Source organism: Hippocampus guttulatus, chromosome 20 (genome assembly GCF_054856545.1).
Source record: "Hippocampus guttulatus isolate MCC_2025c chromosome 20, RoL_Hgut_1.0, whole genome shotgun sequence".
Classification (NCBI taxonomy): Eukaryota; Metazoa; Chordata; class Actinopteri; order Syngnathiformes; family Syngnathidae; genus Hippocampus; species Hippocampus guttulatus.
In genome coordinates this window covers 2587316-2609710 of record NC_141280.1, presented here as the reverse complement: position 1 = coordinate 2609710, position 22395 = coordinate 2587316, and the positions used below count along the sequence as shown (strand labels likewise).

The window sequence follows — 22395 nt, the reverse complement described above, 5'->3', positions numbered from 1 at the left end:
CTTGGAGTGCTGTCGTTGAAAAAAATTCTAATGCTGAGTGTGACTCATAATATTCAAGTTTTGTACGAAATGCAAAACTATCTAATTCACAAAGTTTCACTCAGTTTGTGCGACAGCCCACTAAAAACATTGCCCAGTAATGTATTTGGTGGGATCTTATTTTTAATAGACGATTTTTGTAGGCGACCAAGCGTACTGGCGAATCGGAGCGCGTCAGGGGCGTGTACTTCCGGAGTGCCAGTGCAGACGCAGCGCGGTGGGCGTCGAAGCGAACGTTTCTCCGAGTTCATACATGACTTCCCGATTATCCGCACCCAAGTTGGGCTACTTCAATTTGTGATACGTTTCGCCGCGGTGAGCCGACAGAGATGACGGAAAGCTCCGCCAACAAGTTACTCAACGGAGACGCTTGTCGTCGGACTTCGAGCGGTCAAAAAGCGAGCAAAAATGGCTTCGTGAAGAACCACTGCCTGTTTCAACAGCCGCAGAAGTATCATCGCCCCGGGGAGAAGGTGAGGCCCGCCCGCCCGGCCCGGCCGGCCCTCAACCGTTCCGTGGAGACGGCCCCGAACTATTTCAAACATTTGCATGAAATATTTACATATTTCAAACATATTCTAATATTATAAATAGCTGGATTTGTTGGTTAGTTTCTAGTTTGACGATGAGCGTTACAGCGTTACGTTTATAAATAGATAACTGTTAATTTATGAATCAAACCCAAGATGGCCCACGTTTGTCGGCAGACTAGGCAAAGTTAATCGTTTCCTTCGTGTCAACACAGCCTGAGAGAACCACGTTGAAATGCTTTGATGAATTAAAAAAACATACATTAATCGTAATGATAAAAGTATTTGGGGTTCGTCCAAACCAAAACACTGGCGTGAGTAATGTAGTGTAACCGATGCAGTATTTCTGCAGACTTGGCTTGGTCGAATTATTCATGTAAGTAATGTATATATGATCATTTCTGGCACCCATCGTCAACATTTGAGTTCCTTTGTTGAACAGTCTGTCTAGCTTTCTTAATGACTGGAAATTATTTGAATCCCTTTTTTTTTAATGTGATCATATGACTGATGTACCCCCGACCCTCGTGAGGCTAAGATGATAAGAAAATGGATGGATGGATGGATATTACTAATGTAAACGTCGGTTGTTTGTGGGACAGGAAGTTTGGTTGTTCTATCTAAACTTGAGGGATGGATGGGCGTGTTCATTTACCTTCAATTAATTTTGTGTTGTGTCATGTTCCGTACATGCACAGCTACCTAATTATTTCAAAAAGCTGTAGTTAATATTTTCACTTGTGAGAAGATAGATACTCACTCATCCCTGGAGGGAAATTAAAGTTGTTGTTCTTGTTAATTATTTTGTAACAGTGGCCTACACTACCTGAAGGTCCACTGTTCTGTAGCTCTTTGTAATCTTACACTCAGTTGTGTGTGTGTGGTTTTTGTTTCTGTCCAGTAAGTGTCATTGTGAAGTCAGACAGGTCTATGTTTACCTTGGCTAATGAGAAGATGAAGACCAGGGCCTGTTGTGTTAGGACTTGGTGTCTCCGGGGAGAGATGCGCCAGCCCGCTTCCACATGACACTTAAAACGAGGAGGAATGTTTCTGTGTTGTCAAGGGTGCGGTCGCTTCCACCGCGGAATCGAAAACATAGTTTAGTAATGGAGGTCGGGCATGCATGCGTGGCTTTTTGTATTCATTTGTAGTTGTGTCCAATTGCTCTTTGGTTTTAGATTCTTACATTCCAAACTAAAACTCCAGAGTTGCATTTGTAATCTTCAGATTTCTGATTGTTTACAATCACTGACCACACGAGGTGCCTTTCGATTTCGATGTTGTATTGTAAATATCCACCAGATGAATTATAACACCTTTGATTGACACTGTCAGAGACTTAGTCATTTGACAATATACAGCCCAGTGTATGATACTATTTTGTGCTTGTAGTTTGCAGCCCTATAGAACTGCTCTGCATCATACTGTGAGCCCCCCCCCCCCCCCACACACACACACACAATTGGCACATCAAGGCTGTATGCCAGTCGATTCGCTATTTATACACCTGGGAGTCTTGTACAGATCCCAACACAAAGCGGGATAGTGCCACAACTCTCACACATCCTGCCATCCTGCAATCATCTTATTTGATGTGTGACAACATCGGCATTTGTATCTTGCCATGAATATCTTTTGGCGTTTAGCCGTGAAGCCTGGCATCAAAATATCTCTCTTGTTCTTGTTTCTCAATCGAGCAAATCTGCCACACGCACGCCAAAGAAAAAAAAAGCGAGACTCTTGAGTTTGGTTGGCCAAATAGCGGTGTGGGTTGTGTCTGTTGACTTTTGTGTACTGTATTTACAACTGAGGCGTTAAAGTGAGTGCAAGAGGTTTGGATTATGGTGAGCACCGGTACGCTCCAGACTCTTTCGGCCAATTTCCTGCATCCTCCATAAAGGGAAGGTCACGTCCAACTGGTTTTAAATGCTCGCGCTATGCAGAGCTCAGAGGTGTTCCAAGGAGAGAAGCATGACTGATCACATGAGGTGCTGCTAAGCTGCCACACTCGACATGCCAAGTGATGTTGAGTGTTGTAGTTGGCTGATTGTTTGTTGTTAGGTTGTTTCGAGAGAAGTATTTCATCGCTGTTCGTATATTGTTTGCCATGCAGCTATTGACTGTAATGTTGACGGCGTTAGCTTAGTGATTGTCTCAGCCACATCTGAGTCTTTTTTTTTTTAATTCTCCCTGAAGAATACAAGGTGTAGGGGTAACCGCAAGTCGGCACGAGCATTGAAAATTGTCAACTCGAACCCCCAATTGCGTGACGACCACTCCACCCTGCCGCATTTCAAATTTGCGCCTGAGGAAACGGAGGTTGTAGTAATGATCATGCTTGTTTTGTCCCCCCCACCCCAGAACCAACATGGCGCACACAAGTCGAGCCTGTACAAGAGGCCCTTTGTGGAATCCTTTGAGCAGACTCCTCTACTGGTGGCCGTGCTTACCTACGTGGGCTACGGCATCCTCACCATCTTTGGCTACCTCCGGGACTTTCTCCGCCACTGGAACATCGGGAAATGCACCATGGCCCGAGAGCGGGAAGAGCAAAAGGTCAGTCGGAACGGAATGCGATCCATATGCACCGGTGCCGGTCGGTGGATTCACTCTCACTGGTTTCGATTTGACCACGGCTCCGTGGTCTGCTTTGTTTCCTCGGCATGCCCTCACGGATGCTCTTTTCCTCGCTAGGACTTTGTCCCACTCTATCAAGACTTTGAGAACTTTTACACCAGGAACTTGTACATGAGGATCCGAGACAACTGGAACCGACCCATCTGTAGCGTTCCCGGGGCAAAGATGGACCTCGTGGAGCGAGTTTCCCCAGATTACAACTGGACCTTCCAGTAAGTTGATTTGAATGATGACGAGTGCAAGAGGTTGATTCAGAACCGGGTTCAGTTCACGTGTCTGCCGTGAAATGAAAAAGCATATTGATATGGCAAGTCACATGACTCTGATGCAGTAACTTAGCCTGTTGTGCATATTGGATCAAGAAAGTTACCCCCCCCCCCCCCCCCCCCCCCTTAGGTTTGATTTGGGAGGTACTTCATTTGTTGACTTTGTTCGTCTCAAAGGTTTTATGATGTGAGAAAATTAACATGGCGAATGTATCATGAGAAATAATAACCTTGGAAACTGATACAAACTCTGATGGTTGATGTTGGTTCGGCAAGTGTGCACACTAGAGATTTTTTTACAAACAAATTGCTGCTGTACAACTGTTCTTAAAAGGTGACGACAAGTATTTTTGTAAAATCCCGGCCCTCCTTTGGGACATGTTTTTTTTCTGCTTCTTACCTTTTTACTGCCACCACGTGAAGCCGCAGCGTTAATTAGTGTTGTACGTAACTCATCTCTCTCGCAAATCACGCGATAGCTTACAAGTGCCGCCACCATGACTAAACTACCATCATCGTTGAGAAAGTTTAGGAATGACTCTTTCAAAAGGGCGCGTTGGCTTTCTCTCCCCTGCCGTTTTTATCAAGATCGGAATGTGTCAAATATGCCTTGTTGTGCTGCAGCTGAATTTCCTTGAGATAAACTGTTGCGTAACGTCCCGCTGCTGCGTGACTGGGGCATTTAAACAACAACGCTTGAACAGGAAATGTTTGCACAGCTACCGCTGGCCACATGTTAAAAGTTAATGATTCTACCCTGACCCCGGGGTTGTTGTCCTCCGTCCCCGAGTCTCATTGTCTCGCTCTCCTTTCAGGCACACGGGCAACGTGGTGCAGGATGTCATCAACATGGGCTCGTACAATTACCTGGGCTTTGCCGAGAACACCGGCGCTTGTGCTGACGCTGCTGTTGAGGTCACGCAGAAGTATGGCGTGGGAGTGGGCAGCACTCGCTGCGAATTAGGTGAGAGAACTCCCAGAGAAGGGAACCGTCCGTGTCTGTGATCGCAGCGAATTTGAGAACCCAAACGAAGCGCATTTTGACTCGAGTGAAACATGTTTGTTATTGACTAAAGAGCACCTGTGACCACGTAAACATGTTGCGCGTTCCAGGGAACCTCGACATCCATGAGGAGCTGGAGCAGTTGGTTGCCAGGTTCCTTGGGGTCGAGTCAGCGATGACCTTCGGGATGGGCTTTGCCACTAATTCCATGAACATTCCTGCACTTACCGGCAAGGTACGGAATTTCAGTCTCTTCCTTTTCTTCTTTTGTTCTCCATCAGGTGTGCTTTTCCTTCTGACGAAACGCATTGTTCCCATACTGTAACCTCAGGAGGACATATTTGACTTGTACGGAGCTAACGTGGCTTCCTGTCACTGGTTTTAACTGAAAACAAATGAAGGGCGAATGCAGAACAGGTCAGACCGTTCCAATATTTCAATATAGTTTGAGTTGAGCTGCTTTTGTTGGAAGAGTCGCTGACACTGTTGGTCTAAACCCGAGGCAATCCGATCACGTTCGACTTACTTTGATAGCCAGTGTTGGAACAGGAAGTAGCAAATGCAGCGTGCAGAGGTGCAAACGGTAGGCGGTGAAAGAGACGCCGCCCTTGGCAAGAAGCCACCCACATTCTTGCCTGAGTCTAATCCTGTTGCGGCATATTTTTATTCCCTCCTTTTCTTTTTTCTTCATGGCTCCATTTCGCACGAGGGTTATTCATTTATTGGCCGATGTCACCCAGAGGCGTAGTAATGAGCAAATGAGGATATTGCAATGTGCCTCAAGATTAAGTTCTGTAGATTTCAGAGAAGTGGTTTCAGTTCATGTGTTTGGGCCTCGACTTGGATTGCTCAACACCGAAATCGCCACAATGTGACATTGTGCGTTCTTACGTTTCTCTTTGCAAATATCGATACCTAAATCTTTTGCATCATGGCTTTCGGCCATATTATCTCTGCGTCTTATTTCTCCCCTCTTTCTTCCGAAGCCTTTTTATTGTGCGCAGGGGCGTGTCATTCAGTGGGAACTTGTTATTGAAGTCTCATTTGGCTGCTTGGTAATGTTTGTGGTGCAAAAGGGGAATGAAAATCACATTTTCTGAAACATTTTGATATAGCAATGCAGTGATATACAGTTAATGTGCCTGATTAAACCTGATTCGATTTTTTTTTTCCACGCCTCTCGTGACTTCTGCAAACTCAATTTGAACGTGTTCCCATTGTTTCGTTCCAGGGGTGTCTCATCCTAAGCGACGAGCTGAATCATGCGTCACTGGTGCTGGGTGCCCGTCTTTCCGGCTCAACAATTCGGGTCTTCAAACACAACAGTAGGTGGCCTTTTCCATAACCGTTGACAGCGGTACGCACGTCGCGTTCAAAGCAACCGATCGGAGCACTCGCTCGAGCGTTCCGCATTTTTAACAGCAGCTCTTGCCGTTGCTTGTAGACATGCAAAGCCTTGAGAAACTCCTGCGAGACGCTATCGTACACGGACAGCCGAGGACACATCGGCCCTGGAGAAAAATTCTCATTTTGGTGGAGGGCATTTACAGGTGAAGCATCATCATATATGGTGGCATAAACACATCTAAACTCAGGCATTTCGATTTGGGTTTGTAACATTGTCAAAATATTTCTGCCAGGTGTGTTCTGTGCACTAAAAAAAAATCTCTGGGTGTAAAAGTAGCATTTTAATATGAACGAGTAAGTGTAAAAAAAAAAAAAAGAGGAAAAAAAACCCTGAGCGAATCCACATTTCTTTTTGTCAAAATATAAAATCCACAGCAGTTTGGAATTGTTCCCACTCTCCTTGAAGTGCATTTTCTGTCGAGGTCATGAGGGATCAATACCCTTTCCAAACAGCCGCTACAACTTAATCAATGTCCTTTTCCTAATGCAATGTTAATGGAGTCTGATTTGCACCGGGCTTTCCAAGCCAAACAGTCAGATCGTTAAAATAGATAGATGGCGCTTATGCATCGCCAAAGAAAAGGTAATCCGGGCTAAATCTGTGCTCCGCACATTAATCCAAGTCAACATTTCAGCATGTAAGTTATACCGTAAAGTCTCCCCGGTGAAGATTCCTTGAATTTGAAGTCGGACAATAAAATGTCTGCATTCTAAAATACTTTGTTTTAATATGTGTTTAATTTCCTTCCCCCAAAGTATGGAGGGTTCCATCGTGCGTCTGCCGGAGGTCATCGCCCTGAAGAAGCGCTACAAGGCATACGTGTACCTGGACGAGGCCCATAGTATCGGGGCCCTGGGGCCCAACGGCAAAGGTGTGGTGGACTACTTTGGCCTCGATCCCACAGATGTGGACGTCATGATGGGAACGTTCACAAAAAGCTTTGGCGGCGCCGGGGGTTACATCGGAGGCAGAAAGGCGAGCAGACACCAGCAAATATGGAAATAGCTGATGCAAATTGTGTGCTTCAGAGCTTTGTTGACTCCACGCAAGTTGTGTATGTTCTTAAAATGTGAGTTCTTCCCCTGGTAGGAGCTGATCGATTACCTGCGGCAACATTCTCACAGCGCCCTGTACGCCACCTCCATGCCGCCACCCGTGGCCCAGCAAATCATCACCTCAATGAAAATCATCATGGGAGAAGATGGCACCACACTGGGTAGGTTCTACACCGCCCGATGCTACTCTGTGCCAGACTGCCCCCCCCCCCCAAAAAAAAAAAACGACAGCAAAAAAATCCCCAAGTACTGGACTCTCTATAGTACTTTACATGCGACTGCTCTGCTGTATTTGACCACAAGATGTCAGTATAACCCAGCACGTGTCCGGCTTCTATCGCCGTCATCACTATGGTGGCTTGTATCATAATTATATTGAGAGCTATGTCTGTCTATATATATAAAAGTAAAATTCAAGCTTCTGATGTAACTTTGTGAAGTGGCGGTATGATAAATTACGGCTTCCTTGATTGTTTTCAGATGTTTGCTCCTTTGACTTCCTTCTGGGTACAAAGCAGCATGGTGCAGAGGGCCCGGTGATCTGTAGAGATCAAACTCAGTTGGGGACAACTACATACACAAATAAAGCACTAAATCGCATTTCCGGTCCTGCACGCAAGCGTGAAAAACGGATCACGTATTCATTTTATTTGGATCCGCGCCGAAAGTGGTATTCGAATCCTAAAATGGAATGCGTCACGCAACGTGGCTGTCATTTTTACACGATGCAGTCCTCGTGCTTGGCAGAGGTAATAAACACCTGAGCTCTTTTCACTGGCAGGAGGCCTGGCCTTTCGCAACATCATCTGCCGTGAAGATAACCAGACTGGCTGAGCTGGCTCGAGTTTTCCTTGTGAAAGAATTACAATGACAGCATGATATGTTGCAGCCCCGTCACCTGCTTCAAGTCTTTGAAGATCCAGACGCGAGTGCCGAGTTGGAGCTGTTAGCTCGCCAGAGCGTTTCCTTTACACAAACAGCTCGTCATAGTTTCCCCGCATGAAATGGCAACCATCATATGTACGGATGCGACATGGAGGCGTGAGATGTGAATATGAAACAATGCTTAGTACAACTGTCTGAATTTCGGTTTTGTTACCAGCAGTGCGTTGAGTTCACTGCGTTTCATTCTTTCTATACTTGCCTCAAAAACAAACAAACAAAAAAAGATAATTTCAGGCTAGGTGGTTTGTCATGAGTGCTTTGAAGTTAGCGTTTTGCATATTTTTCCTGCTCAGTCAGACAGATGTCCGAGTATGTTGCTGCTGGCACGCTGCGCCATTTGGGCGAATCCGCAAGTGCGCATCAGGCAGCCATAAGAGGATGGATGCCTGTTTAACTTCACCTCCGCTGACCTCCGTCTTAATGAATTCTGGCTGTCTTCAAAAGCAAATTCCGAGAACCAAACTACGCTTGTGCACGTGATTTTTTTTCCCAGATAATGGACTTGTCCTGCGATTCGAAGGCGGGCTGTAATGACTTCATAAGTCATCAAGGGGGGGAAAGTTGCAATGATGTGCAGGCTTTTTCCATCTCTTGGCCATCTGTGGGGAAACTTGGATCAATGACAACAAATAATGTGGAGGTGTCCAAGACGCTAATTTCCCACCTGCACCGCTGTTTTCACTTATGGCTGCTTCCGCCATAACGTGGGTTCGATGGGTTTACCGACATCGCCTCACATGGCTTTCTGTTGCTTGTGCGTATGGAATGAATCCGAGTATGATTGGTAGAGGAAATGGATTGCAATAAGTAGATCATTATTTGAGATCTGAACTGTCATGAAGATGATTTCCGCATGGGTGTTGCTTGTCGTCTTTGGGTTGATGGACTGTACTCACCTCACTGTTCAATTCAAATTCAAAGCAGATTGCTCTTGACCATTTGGAAAAACGAGCTTCGGCCCACCTTTGGAAATCTTTCACAATAACGGCGTCACGTCTGTCCGTCGTCTCCAGGTGCCGACCGGCTCCGCCAGCTGTCAGAGAACACAACCTACTTCCGCAGGAAACTTTGCGAGATGGGCGTCATCATCTATGGCAACAGCGACTCTCCCGTCGTACCCGTGATGCTTTACATGCCCGCCAAAATCGGGTCCGTAGTCATACGCCTCTGCGTCGATTGGATCATGGAGGAAACGTGAGCGTGTCGAATCGTCTCCTTTTTGCATTTCAGGGCCTTTGGCCGAGAGATGTTAAAGCGGAACATCGGCACGGTGGTCGTCGGCTTCCCGGCGACGCCCATCATCGAATCCCGAGCGCGCTTCTGCATTTCGGCCGCGCACACCAGGGAAATGCTCGACATGGTAAGTCTGTGTGACACTTTAAAAGCATGAAAATAGTCAATGACGGAGTCACTCGGCCACGATGATGTTAAAACAACAGCGGCATTTTTTTCGTTGTCCCCCCCCCCCCCTCCCCCCTCTCATCAGCAGTTGAGCTGCCTCGCGCTGTCAATGTTACAATAACACACTTAAGTGTTGTTGTTTTTCATCCGCTAAATGCGCTTGGATCACAGTGGATTGACATTTGTGTGTGTTGAGTGAGCCCGTTGGATAATAAGGACTCCCAGTTTGCCCTTTTATTTTAATAGCACTTGGAAGCTGTCTGTGGGTATTACGGTGAGGCTTTTCTTACGAGCTGCTGCGTCTCTCCAAAGGCACTTCATTCATCTTACCGTTGTGCATGTCAACACCGTGTGTAGAGCTCCGACGGGAGGGCGGGCGAAAGCCTTTTGTAGTTGCGCTCGGAGGAGCCGCTTTTTCCGTCTTTGGAAAACCGGTCTTACTGTTGCTCAAGACGCAGAGTCGGAAAAAAGGTCAGGGGGAAGGTAAATTGTTTCCAGGTGCTTTGGAGTGCCGCGGCGCCGGTTCATTTGTCGCGGGAAGAAATGCAGGAGTTGGTGTCGGGCTGCGGCTTTTTCTGCCGCTCGCCTTTGCAACACTGAGATGTTCGCGCTCAGGTCACCACTCCGACTTATGTCCAAAAGTTCACACCTGTTTTATTGGCGTCGTTTTACCGTCCGCCGAGCGTTGGAACGTTTCACTGACCGTCTACGTCTTTGCAGTCCGAATGACGACATTGCTTGTGATGCCGTGCCAGGTATTGGAGGCCATGAACGAAGTGGGCGACCTGTTGCAGCTGAAGTACTCCAGACGTGAACGGGCTCCTCCTCCCATCAGGTGGACTTCGGAGGAAAGCCAGCTTCAGGACTGAGCCACATAAATGTTTCTGCACCCCAATCCATCCCTTATAGATATGTTCGTATGCGCGTGTGCGCACGTACGCACACTCATACGCCAGTCTTATAAAGCTCTCTTCCGGCTTTGCTGATGCACCACTTCTCCAGACCTCTTCTCAGCACACTCCAAACCTCAATGGACTCACCAGAGCTTAGACAGCGGATCGAAAATGTATGTCAATTGTCACAAATATGTCAATTGGTATATTTGTGACAACATTTTCAAATCTGTTAGCCTGCTCGCCAAAAGGAGAAGACCAACATCATATTCTGTGTCCGTACGGAAACTTTAAAACCTTTGATTTGCGACCTTGTGCCTGCATCGAGACAGGAGCTTTTATCCCTTGAGCACATTGAATGTGTTTGGTGCTTGCGCAATCGTCACCCCGATGCATTTGAAAAGTATGCCATGAGACATTACAGTATTTGTGCACTTAAAAAAACCAAAACTAGATGGTAGCAGAGACGTGGTGTATGTAAATAATTCTTCACAAAGTCGGTCTTGCTGCTCAGGTAGCATTCCAAACCTCCCACAGTGGGTTCGACATTTTATCACATGCAAGCACCCGCAAAAAAAAAAAAGAATAATAATAACTTATTATATTAGCTTCTTTCCCTGACCAAAGCAAAACACACACCTATATATAGATATATATATTTTCTAACTTTCTCTTCAAATGTAAAGTCATTATTCCAAAAGAAAACAATTACCAAGGGAAAAAAGATCCCGGGGAAAAAAACGACAGAATATTTTTTACTGCTTCTTTTCTAGAGCTATTTTGCAGCCTTATTTACTGTTTACACCTGCTCCCAAAAACGTGAGTCCATTGTTTCCTTGTCCAACCCCCGCCCAGCCCCCTTCCCCCAAGTCATCCCCCTCTTTGTTGTGCGTTACATTTGGCAATGTCACATTGTACATTTGAACTGTATGTATGACAATACTGCCCTCACACTTGTCTGATATACAGCTTTATTTATTGAAAACATTTGTCTTCTCGTCCAGCTGTCCGTTTTTACGTGAGAAAATTGTCGCGGTGATCCGAAAGGCAGCTTCACATGAATCCCCATGGGTGTGCATATTTGAAATAACTGTTTATAACATTTCTTCTTCAGTGCTCGCACTACTGACAGGCATTGTGAATGCACAGATGATGTAGTCACTGAAATATGCAGGAATTCTGCTTCATGTGCTAGATGTGTTCGTTTTGGGAGCGCCCCCCCCCATGGCCCTTAACTGTGATTGTTTTAAAGAATGGCATTCCAATTCGATCCGCCTTCGCCGCACTGTCTTTGTTACGTCGCACTGTATGCATGGGGCCCGTCCCCCAGACGTTCTGCTGAGGGGGTTTTACACGGGCCATTTTATTGAATTATCGATGGGATTCTGAGTCCAGTAAAGCCAGCATGATGATTCTGGTCACATCCATCATGCTGATCTCACACAAGTCTAGGCCGGTTTTTGTATCTTTTTTTTTGTCAATTTTGTTTACTACACCTGGAGAACTTTTGTCTCGTATGATTGTCATATCATGGATCTGGTGCATTTTCACCAGTCGAGACGTGCCGTTGGTGTGGCTGCTGCAGACCGTGTGTTACAAGTGAAAAATGTCCTGTTGGCGTGCCGAGCGCTGCAGCATGTTCAATGTTTATGGAGGAAAAGGCTTTTGCAAACAGCAACGTGTCTGTTCCTCAGAGCCAGGTTTCCCCCTCAGTCAAATAGAGAAACGCAACCAGTTCCACCTCTTCAATTTTTTTCCTTTTTTTTTTTTGGGCGGGGGGCAGCAACCACTCATGTGAGCTAACCAATCGAGATGAATGAGACGTTCCTTACCTGTTACATACTCCCCTGGAATTGTATGTGATTTGAATTTTAAACCATTCTGTGCAGAGTGTAAAGTCATGATGTTTGTCGATCATGCCGTTCTAAACAGATTAAATCACTTCTTGGTATATCAACTTTTGGAATAAGCTGTGTGGTCGCAGAAAATGTGCTGTACTAAATACCAACTATACTGATACGCATACCGTACCAACCTTACCCGATGTAATGACAAAGTTTCCACTTGATGATCATCCTTGAGATGTGTCTGATCTGTCTTTCTTTTCTGCAGTTGAGAGTGTGCACAGTCCACATCCTTATGTTTTGTCTCCAAGAAAATGCAGATAAAGGCCATGCTCACCATCTCCCCCTCTCTGCGTCGATTGAAGACTATCATAGGACTGAGAATCCCCTTTGCCATCCAGGGAAGCATCTCAAATGTTACAGGATTGGATGTTGATTCTTAATCATGCGTTTCCAAATTTTTTTTGTTTTGCAGAGCCCCTGAGACAGCTTTGACCCCCCCCCCCCCCCCCAAGGATAAAAGTCTAGTTCCGCCACTGGTGTACATACCAATGAAGGAAGTCGAGACGTTTGCGTGTTCAAGATGGAAATGGCGTCCCAAATAGTAACTCGCCTTCAAAATTAGTTACAAAGTTACTCTTTTCGAGGTAACTTAGGCAGCACTGGTCTATTTTGACAAAGTAGTGGGGAAAAATTTAGTACATGTAAAAATCCATTTTAAAAAGCCATCCGAAAACAAAAAGTACAGAAAGCTGTTTAAAAAAAAAAAGAGAAATAGACTTAAAGAACGCAATCTACTTGAGCGACAAAGTTATCGTCATTCGTTACTTCCCACCACACACACGCACAACTGTTGGTAATGAGCATCCCACCCCCCCTACTTCCAGAGTTTCGGCCCAGTAAACCGCGTGCGTCAGAAGGCACGTTGAGCGACATCGGATGGCTGAGCGGCGCGCGCGCCCACGCACGCGCGCTCATACCGACTCGAAGCGCTCCAGCGGATGAACGTCGACGGCGTCGTGGATTCACGCGTCAGACAGTTTGCGTAGACGCGCCGCAAACCCCGAGCTCCAGATGTCCGTGCGTCGGAAGAAAACAAGCCACCCACCCACGTCGGAGTGACTCACGGTTTAAAGTAGTCGAATAAGCGGTCGCCGGTGCGGACGGGGAGATTTCTGCGTGAGGTGATCTGGCTCCTTTGTGCTCCTACTTAAAAGCCGTGCCAAAGCCGCGTGGTTTTATGGGGCAGAGAGGCGTTGAGCTGCAGCCGGTGACACATATGGGCAACACGCGTGCGCATCTTCATTAAACGCCGCACTTTTGGCTCGCCCGAAACTCCGCTTATCTTCCAAGTTGTCAGCACGCCGACGCGGCGATTGGCAGACGGTGAACGCACGTCGAGTTTAGCCACAGAAAGAAAAAAAAAGGACCTCTGAATACTTTTGGCGGGGGCGGGGGACGTTTTCACAAGAACCTTGTCCGCCAAGAAGATGCGTCAGGAGGTCGTGAGGAGAGTTCAGATGTCGCTCGTCATGTTGTCCATGCTGCTGCTGAGCTTGGCCACGGGATTCCCAAGCAGACACAGGAATGCTGCTCACAAGGTACGCTTGACACTTTCTGGAAGTTGTCTTAAGTCCTCGAAATTCCCTCGAAAACGTCCCGGCAGCAGTTTATTTTTATATCTATCGATATATTTCTCTCTCCATCCATCACATTTTGGCCTATTTCCTGGCATGTTATGGACCGGCGCTTTTTCTGTACTGTCAATTGATAATGTCATGTTTTTGAGTAGAAATGAAAACTTTTTTTTAAAATCCAATCATGAATTCATAAATAGGTTCATTAGAGCCAATCGTGTCTCATTTAATTTTTCTTCCTGTTCGTGGCAGAACTACTGTAAATAAATTATTATTATTATTTGTCGCAAATAATACCTCCACATTTTGTTACAAGTGATATTCATCTTTCTACTGTGTTTCTTCATTCATCTGGCGCATGACTTCACTTTAGAATAAAACGGAGTATGCCGATATTTGTTCCGTTTTTTTGTTTTGAACAGGCAAAAAGATCAAATGTATAAAATTAGCTCCGCTGAGAGATTCCTTCACGGTCCACTGACTCCCGCCAATATTCCAGCTCTCGTAGCATGTACAGCAAAGTTTGCCTTCGCTCAACTCTAAATGTGTACATCGTTTTTTCTTGCACGCGTACAAACACATCAATTTTAACTGCTCAGCGCCGCATTGCCGAGCGCTTTTGTCGCACGTGGAGCTCTTTGGATCAAAGTGTGTTTGTGTCAGGGTTCAGTTGACGCTCCTTCTTGTGTGGCCTCCCATGGATGCTCTGTTGCCCCCACTGCCCCCCCCCAAAAAAGGCTGCAGTTGTATCTTCAGTCTGACCCAACGGGGTGTGTGTCCCTAAATGCTGGATGGAGAGATTAGTAGAGGAAAGAGGAGGAGGAGGAGGGCAAGCCGAGTAAAGTGGGAGCCCAGTAACGATATGCTTATGTAACCAGAATAAGGCGACCCCTCTGAATCTGTCGCACTGCAATTCGGGTCAAGTGTCATTCATCCGATTGTTTACGTTTGCCTTTTTTTTTTTTGGTGTGTGTTAATGTGGAATTTCCTGTTTTGGGGTCTCCCCCCCCCTCCTCTTTCCGCTCCTCCCAAATAACACAAGAGGAGGCGTGTTGAGTCGATTATTGAGATCTGTTGGCCTTGTCTGTTTTCCCATCCTGACCTCTACGACCTTGCCCTGATTCTGCCATCCGTTTGTTTTCACTTTTTGCCCTATTGCGATCAAAGGGGGCGGGGCAATGGTTTATTGTTCTTCGGTAATGGTTTGGAAAGAGCCAAGTACAGAGCCCTTTGATATGTGCATGCACATAAATCAAAGCTGCCTCGCTGCTCACCTTCTCCACACGCTTCGAGGTTCCAATTTTATCCCTCACCTCAACGTTTGCTGGACTCATCCCATCTTCATTTCCTTTCTCTGACCTGAGTGTGTCTTCAAATACATTTCTAGGAACTTAACACAAAGTCAGAATCCACCCCCCACCCCCAAAAAAGACTTCAAACTCTTTAACGCCACTCCCAGTTAGTTTTTTTTCCCTGTCAAACTAAACACCAAACAATGACAAATACATTTAAATATATTGTGCATTCAAAACAACCACATAACTTTGCCTTTAAGTCAGCTAGCTTAATGCTAACACATAAAATAGACGGGCTTACAAATAGCATCTATGCGGCACTGGTATCACGCTTTAAGAAACAAATACACAACTAGCAAATAATTGAAAACACGTGGTGCAGCAACACATGTAGACAATGTAACAACGCCCACAAGAATATAGCACAGAGTCACTGAGTCACTTTCAGTTGTTGTATAAAACTCTTCTTCGTTTGTCTGCGTTACCGTTTAATACTGCGAGCGTCCATTCAAGCTGAGGTGTCTTATTTCTCAATCCATTCCTAACACCTTTTGACACAACTATCTGTGCTTTGACTCATATTCGGAAAGTGAGAGTAGTTTTGCCACCTTTTGCCTGAATCCCTCAAACAAGGTTTGGGTGAGGCGAGACGCTGTCTTGAGGCCAGGCAGAGGCCCCCCGACTGCATCCATACGGCGTTCCTGTTAAACACACCGCATGGCGTCAGCCTTTGTGCCTTTGATCAGAATGGAGGAGGAAAGAAGACGAGGGGGGAGGAAGAGGATGATATACAATGTAAAAGAACACAGGATCCAGATGTGTAGCGGGATGGGATGAGCAAGACGTGAAAGCATGCAGACTCGCATGTGGCTCCGTAGATGTGAAAGGTGTGAAGATAAGAGGGGTGCGGTAGACAGCTTTGACAGTGATGCAATGTTAATAACCGCTAAGTAATAGTGGCCAGAGGGATTTCGATACTCATTTGCTGAGTGCCAGGCGTTTGCTTGAAGGAGGTCTTGATTTGTCCAAATACTTGGAGCTACATTTTTTTTTTAACCGCTGGGTTAATGTGCAACTTGAGCCGCCATGTCAAGGCTGCATCACATTGAATGGGAAGGAGAAGAGTCGCTTTGATTGGCCATTCCCACGGCGACGGAGACCCCCCTCTTTGAATATTACTGATCATCAGCTGAAGTGTGCATTTCCGGAATTTCTCCTTAATCCTTCTTGGCGATGTAAAAAATGTGTCATCCTGTAATTGCGAAGAACATGAATCAATATTGTTTATCATTTTGATCGCTGGAATGCATCTTGATGATGAAAAGCGTCACTTGTGTCACTTCATCTGCACCGTTTATCTCCACAGTTGACACTTGAGCGGTGCTATTGCGACTGGCAGGAGCTTGTGTGTGGCTCTTGCTGCGGACGGTAACGTTTAGTGTCACGGTGAAATCGTTGAAGCCTTTGGTGGTTCTGGAGAAACGCTGTTTGTTTTTCTCTCACCTTCTCTGCTGCATTTGGCTTTGATTTCCTCGCAATGCGCCGACGTGTTTGTTTTGCGACTCTCCTCCTGACTCACGTTTAGAAGCTGGATGAGTCCATTGCATGAGAAAGGAGCAGGAAGCACCTCACGTTTTTTTTTTAGAACCTTACGACAATAAGAATTGCTTGGAATCAAATAGAATTTGATGTGTTTGCTTCAAATTAGAATGGGAGCTCAGTTGGCAAATCAGATTACTGAAATGAAGGAAGGTGCGGGGGGGAGAGATAAACATTTGATTCGAATTTGTAGTTCTACATGTGCATGACGACCATAAACCTTGATGCCAAATTTGTGGAGGGGGCGGCTTGTGTTCGTGTGCCATTCATCATGCTTGACAAGATTGTTCACTAAACAGGCTTTTTGTGTTCAAATGCTTGCATTTGACCCTCCACGTGAACCGCTTTATGGGACAATCACAGGCACTGAGTAGAAAGTACGACCTGTTCTGGATGCCATGACGGTAAATCATCGTGCATTTGGTCATTAAGACTTTGCGTAGCCCCCCCCAACTACCACTGGCCTATGTAGGCCACAAACTGGTACAATCTTCAAATTCCACTCCCCTCATATGTTTGAGTCAGTTTAGTGTGCTCACAATGACACAGATCTAAATTAACAGGGGAAGGGGGTGTGGGGGGGGGGGGTGGGTGATCTACTGGCAAATGTACAATACGTCGGTTCTCCGGCATTTTATTTTTCAATGTAGCACAAATGAATCGGTGCGGAATTGTGATTGACATTGATTCTATTCTCGTCCTCTCATTCTTCCGGTAAGGTTAAAATAAGTGGCGGACGTAGCTGCGGGCACATACACAAGCGCGGGGGTCTCACGCCTCCCAGGCCCTCTCATTAAAGCTAAAAGAGGATCGTTCTGGCACAGACCCCTCTTTGTCCGAGGCCTGCATGCCATGACTGTTATGGGGAAAAAAAAAAAAAAAAAAGAGAATGAAATACACGAAGGCCGTTGAGTCACTTGTCCGGTGAGACGGATGCCTCGGGGTCTCTGAGGAGCAATCGGCACTGGCATTTTTCACATTGCTTCTGAAAAAGAAATCATCGGGATTCAGATCATCGGGATGAAAATCCCATTTCATGACAACGTCGTGAGCGCGTCCTTGGGGGGGGGGGGCTAAAGCGCAACACAGGATCAATCATGTAGAGCGTTCGCTAATATTTGGCATAGCCACTGAAATGAATCCTGAATGCTGACAATTGTTCACACATCGGGCGCTTTTCCTCTCTCTGTGCTCCGTCAGGGTCACAGCCACCCGCTTCCCAGCGGCGGGATCCAGTATGATCCCGATGCCTTGGAGAAGCAGAACCAGGTGCAAAGTGTGCCGGAGCCCCACGGCCATCAGAGAAAGTGGAGCCACCCTCAGCACCGCTCTGTCGGCGTCCTGCCTCAGCCAGAACCCGAGGAGGAGACCAAGCCCTTCATCCTGGATTTGAAGAACTTCCCAGACCTGGCGAACGCTGATTTGAACTCCCAAAACCCCAACATACAGGTGAGTTCAGTTGATTCCGGACGGAGCCTTTCTGATGAACGCTTCCAAAATGCGTCGACGTGCAGCACGACAGCAGCGGAATTGGAAACGTAAGTGGCACAGGCGGACGTCGTTGAAGTGGCACAAATGCCATTCGTCCTGTTTTATCCTTGACTGTCAAATAACGTGAAGCAAAAAGTTACTTCCCCCTGACTCTTTTCCATCCGCACCGTCGCATCGAAGGTGACTCATAGCTGTAATGAGAAGTAGTCGCTCGGAACAAATGCTCACATTCTCTCCTTGAGGGGATGATTTCAAGTGCCTAAACGCTCACGTCTGGCTGACTTGTGCGCATCCGAGGCCGGCGGGGGATGCCTGACGATGTCGTCATGGGACGCTTCATTTCTCGTGACGGCACCGTGACAGGTGAAGCTCAACAGTCACTCATGCGCTTGAACTTCCTTGATGACGCGTCGAGGCGAAGCAACTTTGAGGTCTTAGCGCCACGGGTAGTTCAAATTCTAGACTGTGAAAAGCGGCGCAAAACAAGGAAGTGGCTGCGCGGATGATGTGGTGACTTCAACGGGATCGACTCCCCCGAGCCATTTTGGAAGCCTTTCCGTCTCATGACTCTGCTTAACATTTTCACGATGACTGAGCGAATCAGATGAAGGTGCGTTAGATTTGTCGTGTATGCTGTCTCGATGCAGGTCACCATTGAGGTGGTGGATGACCCTCAGATGGAGGTCGAGATGGACCTGGCCAAGGACAACGACTGGATACCGTCCTCTTCCTCCTCTCCCTCTTCCTCAGTCGACTGGCTGGGAGGGAAGAAGCTTTTCTGGCCTCTTTTCTGGAGTTACACTGACTCTGGCGAGGACGGCAACAGCCGAGCAACCTTAGAGGAAACCGGTGAAGAAGAGGAGGACGATTATGCTCTCTACGGCAGCGAGGAGCCCTCTCTCAGCGGTGTCGGTGGGGATTGGGGCAATTACTGGAACGAAGGCTGGGATCCGGTACAGACTTACTATGGTGAGCGTCTGCATTCTTGACAAGACGAAACGTATGAAGGCGATATTTTGGAAATTTGGACTCGGACAAAGAGGAAGCGATGATGGGAACGGACGGCCAAGCCGTGTCGAAAAGCAAAGTGGTTTTCGGAAGGCTGCGCGACAAACAGTCCCAGAGCGGCAAACAATGTCGGCGTGCGAGGCGGGACGAGCGCTCGACCATCCAAACATTGCGGCTTCTGGCCGCTTTGAAGTCGACACTGGTCGCGATGGTCGCCTTTTGAAGAAGCCTCCGATGCGCTCGCTAATGGCAGCGTGAGGCAGCCACTGTTCTCAGAGACAAAACAGCCCTCTGCTTGTGGACAATTAGAGGGCGCATTGGGAACGCAGACTGACAGGGGCCATTCCGATGGGCCTTTCATCCTTCCCCGGGTCCCCACGGGCTCCCCCAGCATCCGAACGGCCCTCGCTGCCCTCCGCGGCTCAGCCTTTTGAGCCAGTTCAAGAATTTCCAAAGGGGGGGGGGGCTGCTGGGTTCCACATAACTTCTACGGCTACCCCCCCCCCCCCCCCCGTCTGTTTTGCCTGAAAATGTTGTGTCAGCTCGTACACATACTGTACTCGAGTGTCACGAGAGGCAAAAAGCGTACGTCGTCGAAAAGCGCCAAGCCATTTGCCTGCCTCGGGGGCGGGGGGGCAGTGTCCCAACGCACAAATAGCAGGGAAAGATTTGAATTTTGTTGTTGTGGCATCCCGCTGAAGCAGGTACCCAAAAAACATGTTTGCCCTGTAAACATCTCGCTCGCTGTGACAACACACACACACAATGCGCCAGCCAGAAGCAACAATGCCCATTAAGTGGTCACTTCTAAAGACAGAGCGCATATAAATCAAGGATGCCTGCCATAGCTTCTTCTATAATTAAGACGCTCCTGAGACCTCGTTCCCGTACGGCCACATGGCGAGGTGGCGACGCCCACAAAGTCAAATTGGACGCACGCTACACCCAAGCTGGTATTTCCGCACCCGCTTCGCCTTTAATCAAGAGCGGCTTGTTTTCAGCGTTATTAACGCCACAAGAAAACGCGGTGCCGACGCGGAGAGCCGCGGCGCGGCTTCTCTCTCTAATTTCACTTCGGGGCTCTCGAAAAGAATTTGGCTCGGTATGGGAAAGGTTAGATCAAGAGAAAACGGTCACGTCGACGGAATGGCCTGGAAACTTTGAACGCGTTCTGCCTTCCGCCGCTCAAGTGCACGTCGAGTTCACCGCGAGACAAAATTTGAAAATGTTTGGGTTGGCGGTCTCCATAAATCCTTTTTATAGACTGTTTTCCACCGCCAAGCCGCTCTCATCTTCGCTCCTGTCAATGTGTCAATTATAATGTCGCGTAAACCTCAAACGCTCAGTATGGCAGAGCTTGCACGGCTAGTGTTGGTCTGAGTTTCTGTTTGCGACTCCAGCAGAGAAGGAGACTGACGAGTGGACTCCGTGGTCTCCTTGTTCGGTCACGTGCGGACCTGGCGAGAGGAAGAGGACCAAGTCGTGCGGCTACTCTTGCACTCTGACGGAAGCCTCCAAGTGCGACCTGGAACCTTGTCCCGGTGAGATCGCGTCACCGCATAAAAAAAATGGCGCACATGGTGACATTTCCGCGCGTTCGACTGCAAGCGCTCTCTCTCTGCTCCGCAGGTGAAGTCAACACTGTGGTCGAGCCGTTCCCTTTCGACATGGAGAATGGCACCGAGCCCTTTGGAACGGGTCAGTTAGTGGGCGATACTCGTTTGTTCCCAATCGCTGGTCTCTTCAATTGTGACCGGCGTCCTCTCGGCTCGCAGATGTGGACAGCTGTGAAAAGTGGCTGAACTGCAAGAGCGACTTTCTTCAGAGGTACCTCCGCCAGGTGTTCCTGGAGCTGCCCAGCTGCCCCTGCTCCTTCCCCTCCGAGGCGGCGTACACGGTGGTCAGCGTCCACGACGACTCTCGCGGGCGGACGTTCCGATGGCGCGACGCCAGCGGCCCCAAGGAGCGCCTGGACGTCTACAAGCCCTCGGCCCGCGGCTGCATCCGCTCGGCGCTCTCCGGCGACTCGTCCACGTTGGCGGCGCAGCACTGTTGCTACGACGACCGCGGGCGCCTCATCACCAGGGGCAAAGGCGCCGGCATGCCCGACTTGATCAGCACCGAGTTCTCGCCGGAGCTGCACTTCAAAGTGGACGTGCTGCCTTGGATCCTGTGTAAGGGAGACTGGAGCCGCTTCCATGCCGTGCGGCCGCCCAATAACGGCCTCGAGTGTCCGGAGAACCCCCACGAAGATGTCTTCATGAATGAGTTGGAGGAGGCCCGGGAGTACTGATGGACCGCAGCCAAAACGACGGCCTACCTTGAAACATCATGTAGTGTGTGTCCCACGCATGCCGCATAACCATTGTCATGTATTACCAAGAGAACACCTTCCCCGATCTCCTCACGACAGGCTCCCTTTGAAGGAAGAAAATTGGAGCACCTTATACACGGTTGTCCACTTTCTAGCGTCTGTCATGGCGTTGAAGGACGACAAGATCCTGATCGTGCTCTGCGTAGTCTTGGCACAAGGGGACGAAGACGTACAGACTGGTTTGACTCACGACAATGCTGCTACACTCTTAATTCAATACATACAGTGTGGACGTGTATGTATGTACGTATATCGATATACAGTAAATACGCACACAAATCCACAGTCCTATTTTAAAAATCACTTGGAGCTGAGCTCAAAAGCTGTGCTTGTGTGAATGGTGGTCAGATTATTATTCTTTTTTTTTTGATTCAGCCACTTTGTCACAGCGATCAATTTATTTTCAGAGCCAGGAAAAAAAAAAAAGATGAGGTGGGTGCCAAAGAGTTGAAAAGCACTGTTTGGGGCCTGTGTACATCCGACCTCCTTCGTCTCTCTCTCTCTCTCTCTCTGCTGCGTGTGTATGAAACGAAGCTCCCAAGCTTAGATTGTGTTTGTGTCTCTACCGCAGGGGTCACCAATTCCAGTCCTCGAACGGCCCACAGCCTGCAGGTTTGAGATATTTCCTCTCCTCCAGCACACCTGATTTCAAAAGATGGCATCCAAAACGTGCAGGGATGGGTCTCGGCGAGGACCGGAGTTGGCGACCCTTGCTCGACCACGTTCTCAGGGGGACTCCAAAAGTAAGTGCCATGAAAAAAAAAAGCCATCCGTTTACCTCGACAGTTGGACCCGGTAAGAAGCCGGCGGTATCAGGCGTGGGTCATCCAGATCAGAAGACGCTTTTCGTTCGGATGTGCGCTCGATTGCGGTGATCAGACAGAAAGGCCGTTCCTGTTCCTGCTCAAACACACTCACACCCTCGGTTGCTCAATGTTCCTTTCTATCTGATCTACTTCTGTGGATGCTG

General features: G+C 47.7%; 2 protein-coding genes across 3 annotated transcripts; both read left to right on the top strand.

Annotated features, from left to right (window-relative positions):
• Positions 1–249: 249 nt before the first annotated feature.
• sptlc2b (serine palmitoyltransferase, long chain base subunit 2b) lies at positions 250–12134 on the top strand. The gene is made up of 12 exons (XM_086100921.1): positions 250–512; positions 2931–3125; positions 3264–3418; positions 4288–4436; positions 4586–4710; positions 5707–5800; positions 5920–6025; positions 6639–6858; positions 6973–7099; positions 8897–9032; positions 9114–9243; positions 10040–12134. The coding sequence occupies exons 1-12, from the start codon at positions 369–371 to the stop codon at positions 10151–10153; spliced, it is 1695 nt and encodes a 564-aa protein (XP_085957047.1). The 5' UTR covers positions 250–368; the 3' UTR covers positions 10154–12134.
• Positions 12135–12593: 459 nt separating this feature from the next.
• Positions 12594–21739, top strand: ism2b (isthmin 2b). Of its 2 annotated transcripts, none has more exons than XM_086101072.1 (6): positions 12594–13622; positions 17753–18001; positions 18691–19012; positions 20455–20592; positions 20681–20749; positions 20827–21739. In XM_086101072.1, exons 1-6 carry the CDS (start codon positions 13512–13514, stop codon positions 21342–21344), a joined length of 1407 nt encoding a protein of 468 aa, XP_085957198.1. In that variant the 5' UTR covers positions 12594–13511; the 3' UTR covers positions 21345–21739. The 2 variants fall into 2 exon arrangements, with proteins under 2 accessions (XP_085957198.1, XP_085957197.1); XM_086101071.1 differs by having other exon boundaries at positions 20452–20592.
• The last annotated feature ends 656 nt before the right edge of the window (positions 21740–22395 follow it).

What these genes read in the sequence shown, in the direction of transcription:
- sptlc2b (XM_086100921.1), top strand. Translation starts at nt 369, where the DNA reads ATGACGGAAAGCTCCGCCAACAAGTTACTCAACGGAGACGCTTGTCGT. An exon ending in ATCATCGCCCCGGGGAGAAG is followed by an intron (nt 513 to 2,930) that starts GTGAGGCCCGCC and finishes CCCCCACCCCAG; the next exon opens with AACCAACATGGCGCACACAA. An exon ending in CAGCACTCGCTGCGAATTAG is followed by an intron (nt 4,437 to 4,585) that starts GTGAGAGAACTC and finishes TGCGCGTTCCAG; the next exon opens with GGAACCTCGACATCCATGAG.
- ism2b (XM_086101071.1), top strand. Translation starts at nt 13,512, where the DNA reads ATGCGTCAGGAGGTCGTGAGGAGAGTTCAGATGTCGCTCGTCATGTTG. An exon ending in TCCGGTACAGACTTACTATG is followed by an intron (nt 19,013 to 20,451) that starts GTGAGCGTCTGC and finishes TTGCGACTCCAG; the next exon opens with CAGAGAAGGAGACTGACGAG. An exon ending in CACCGAGCCCTTTGGAACGG is followed by an intron (nt 20,750 to 20,826) that starts GTCAGTTAGTGG and finishes CTCGGCTCGCAG; the next exon opens with ATGTGGACAGCTGTGAAAAG.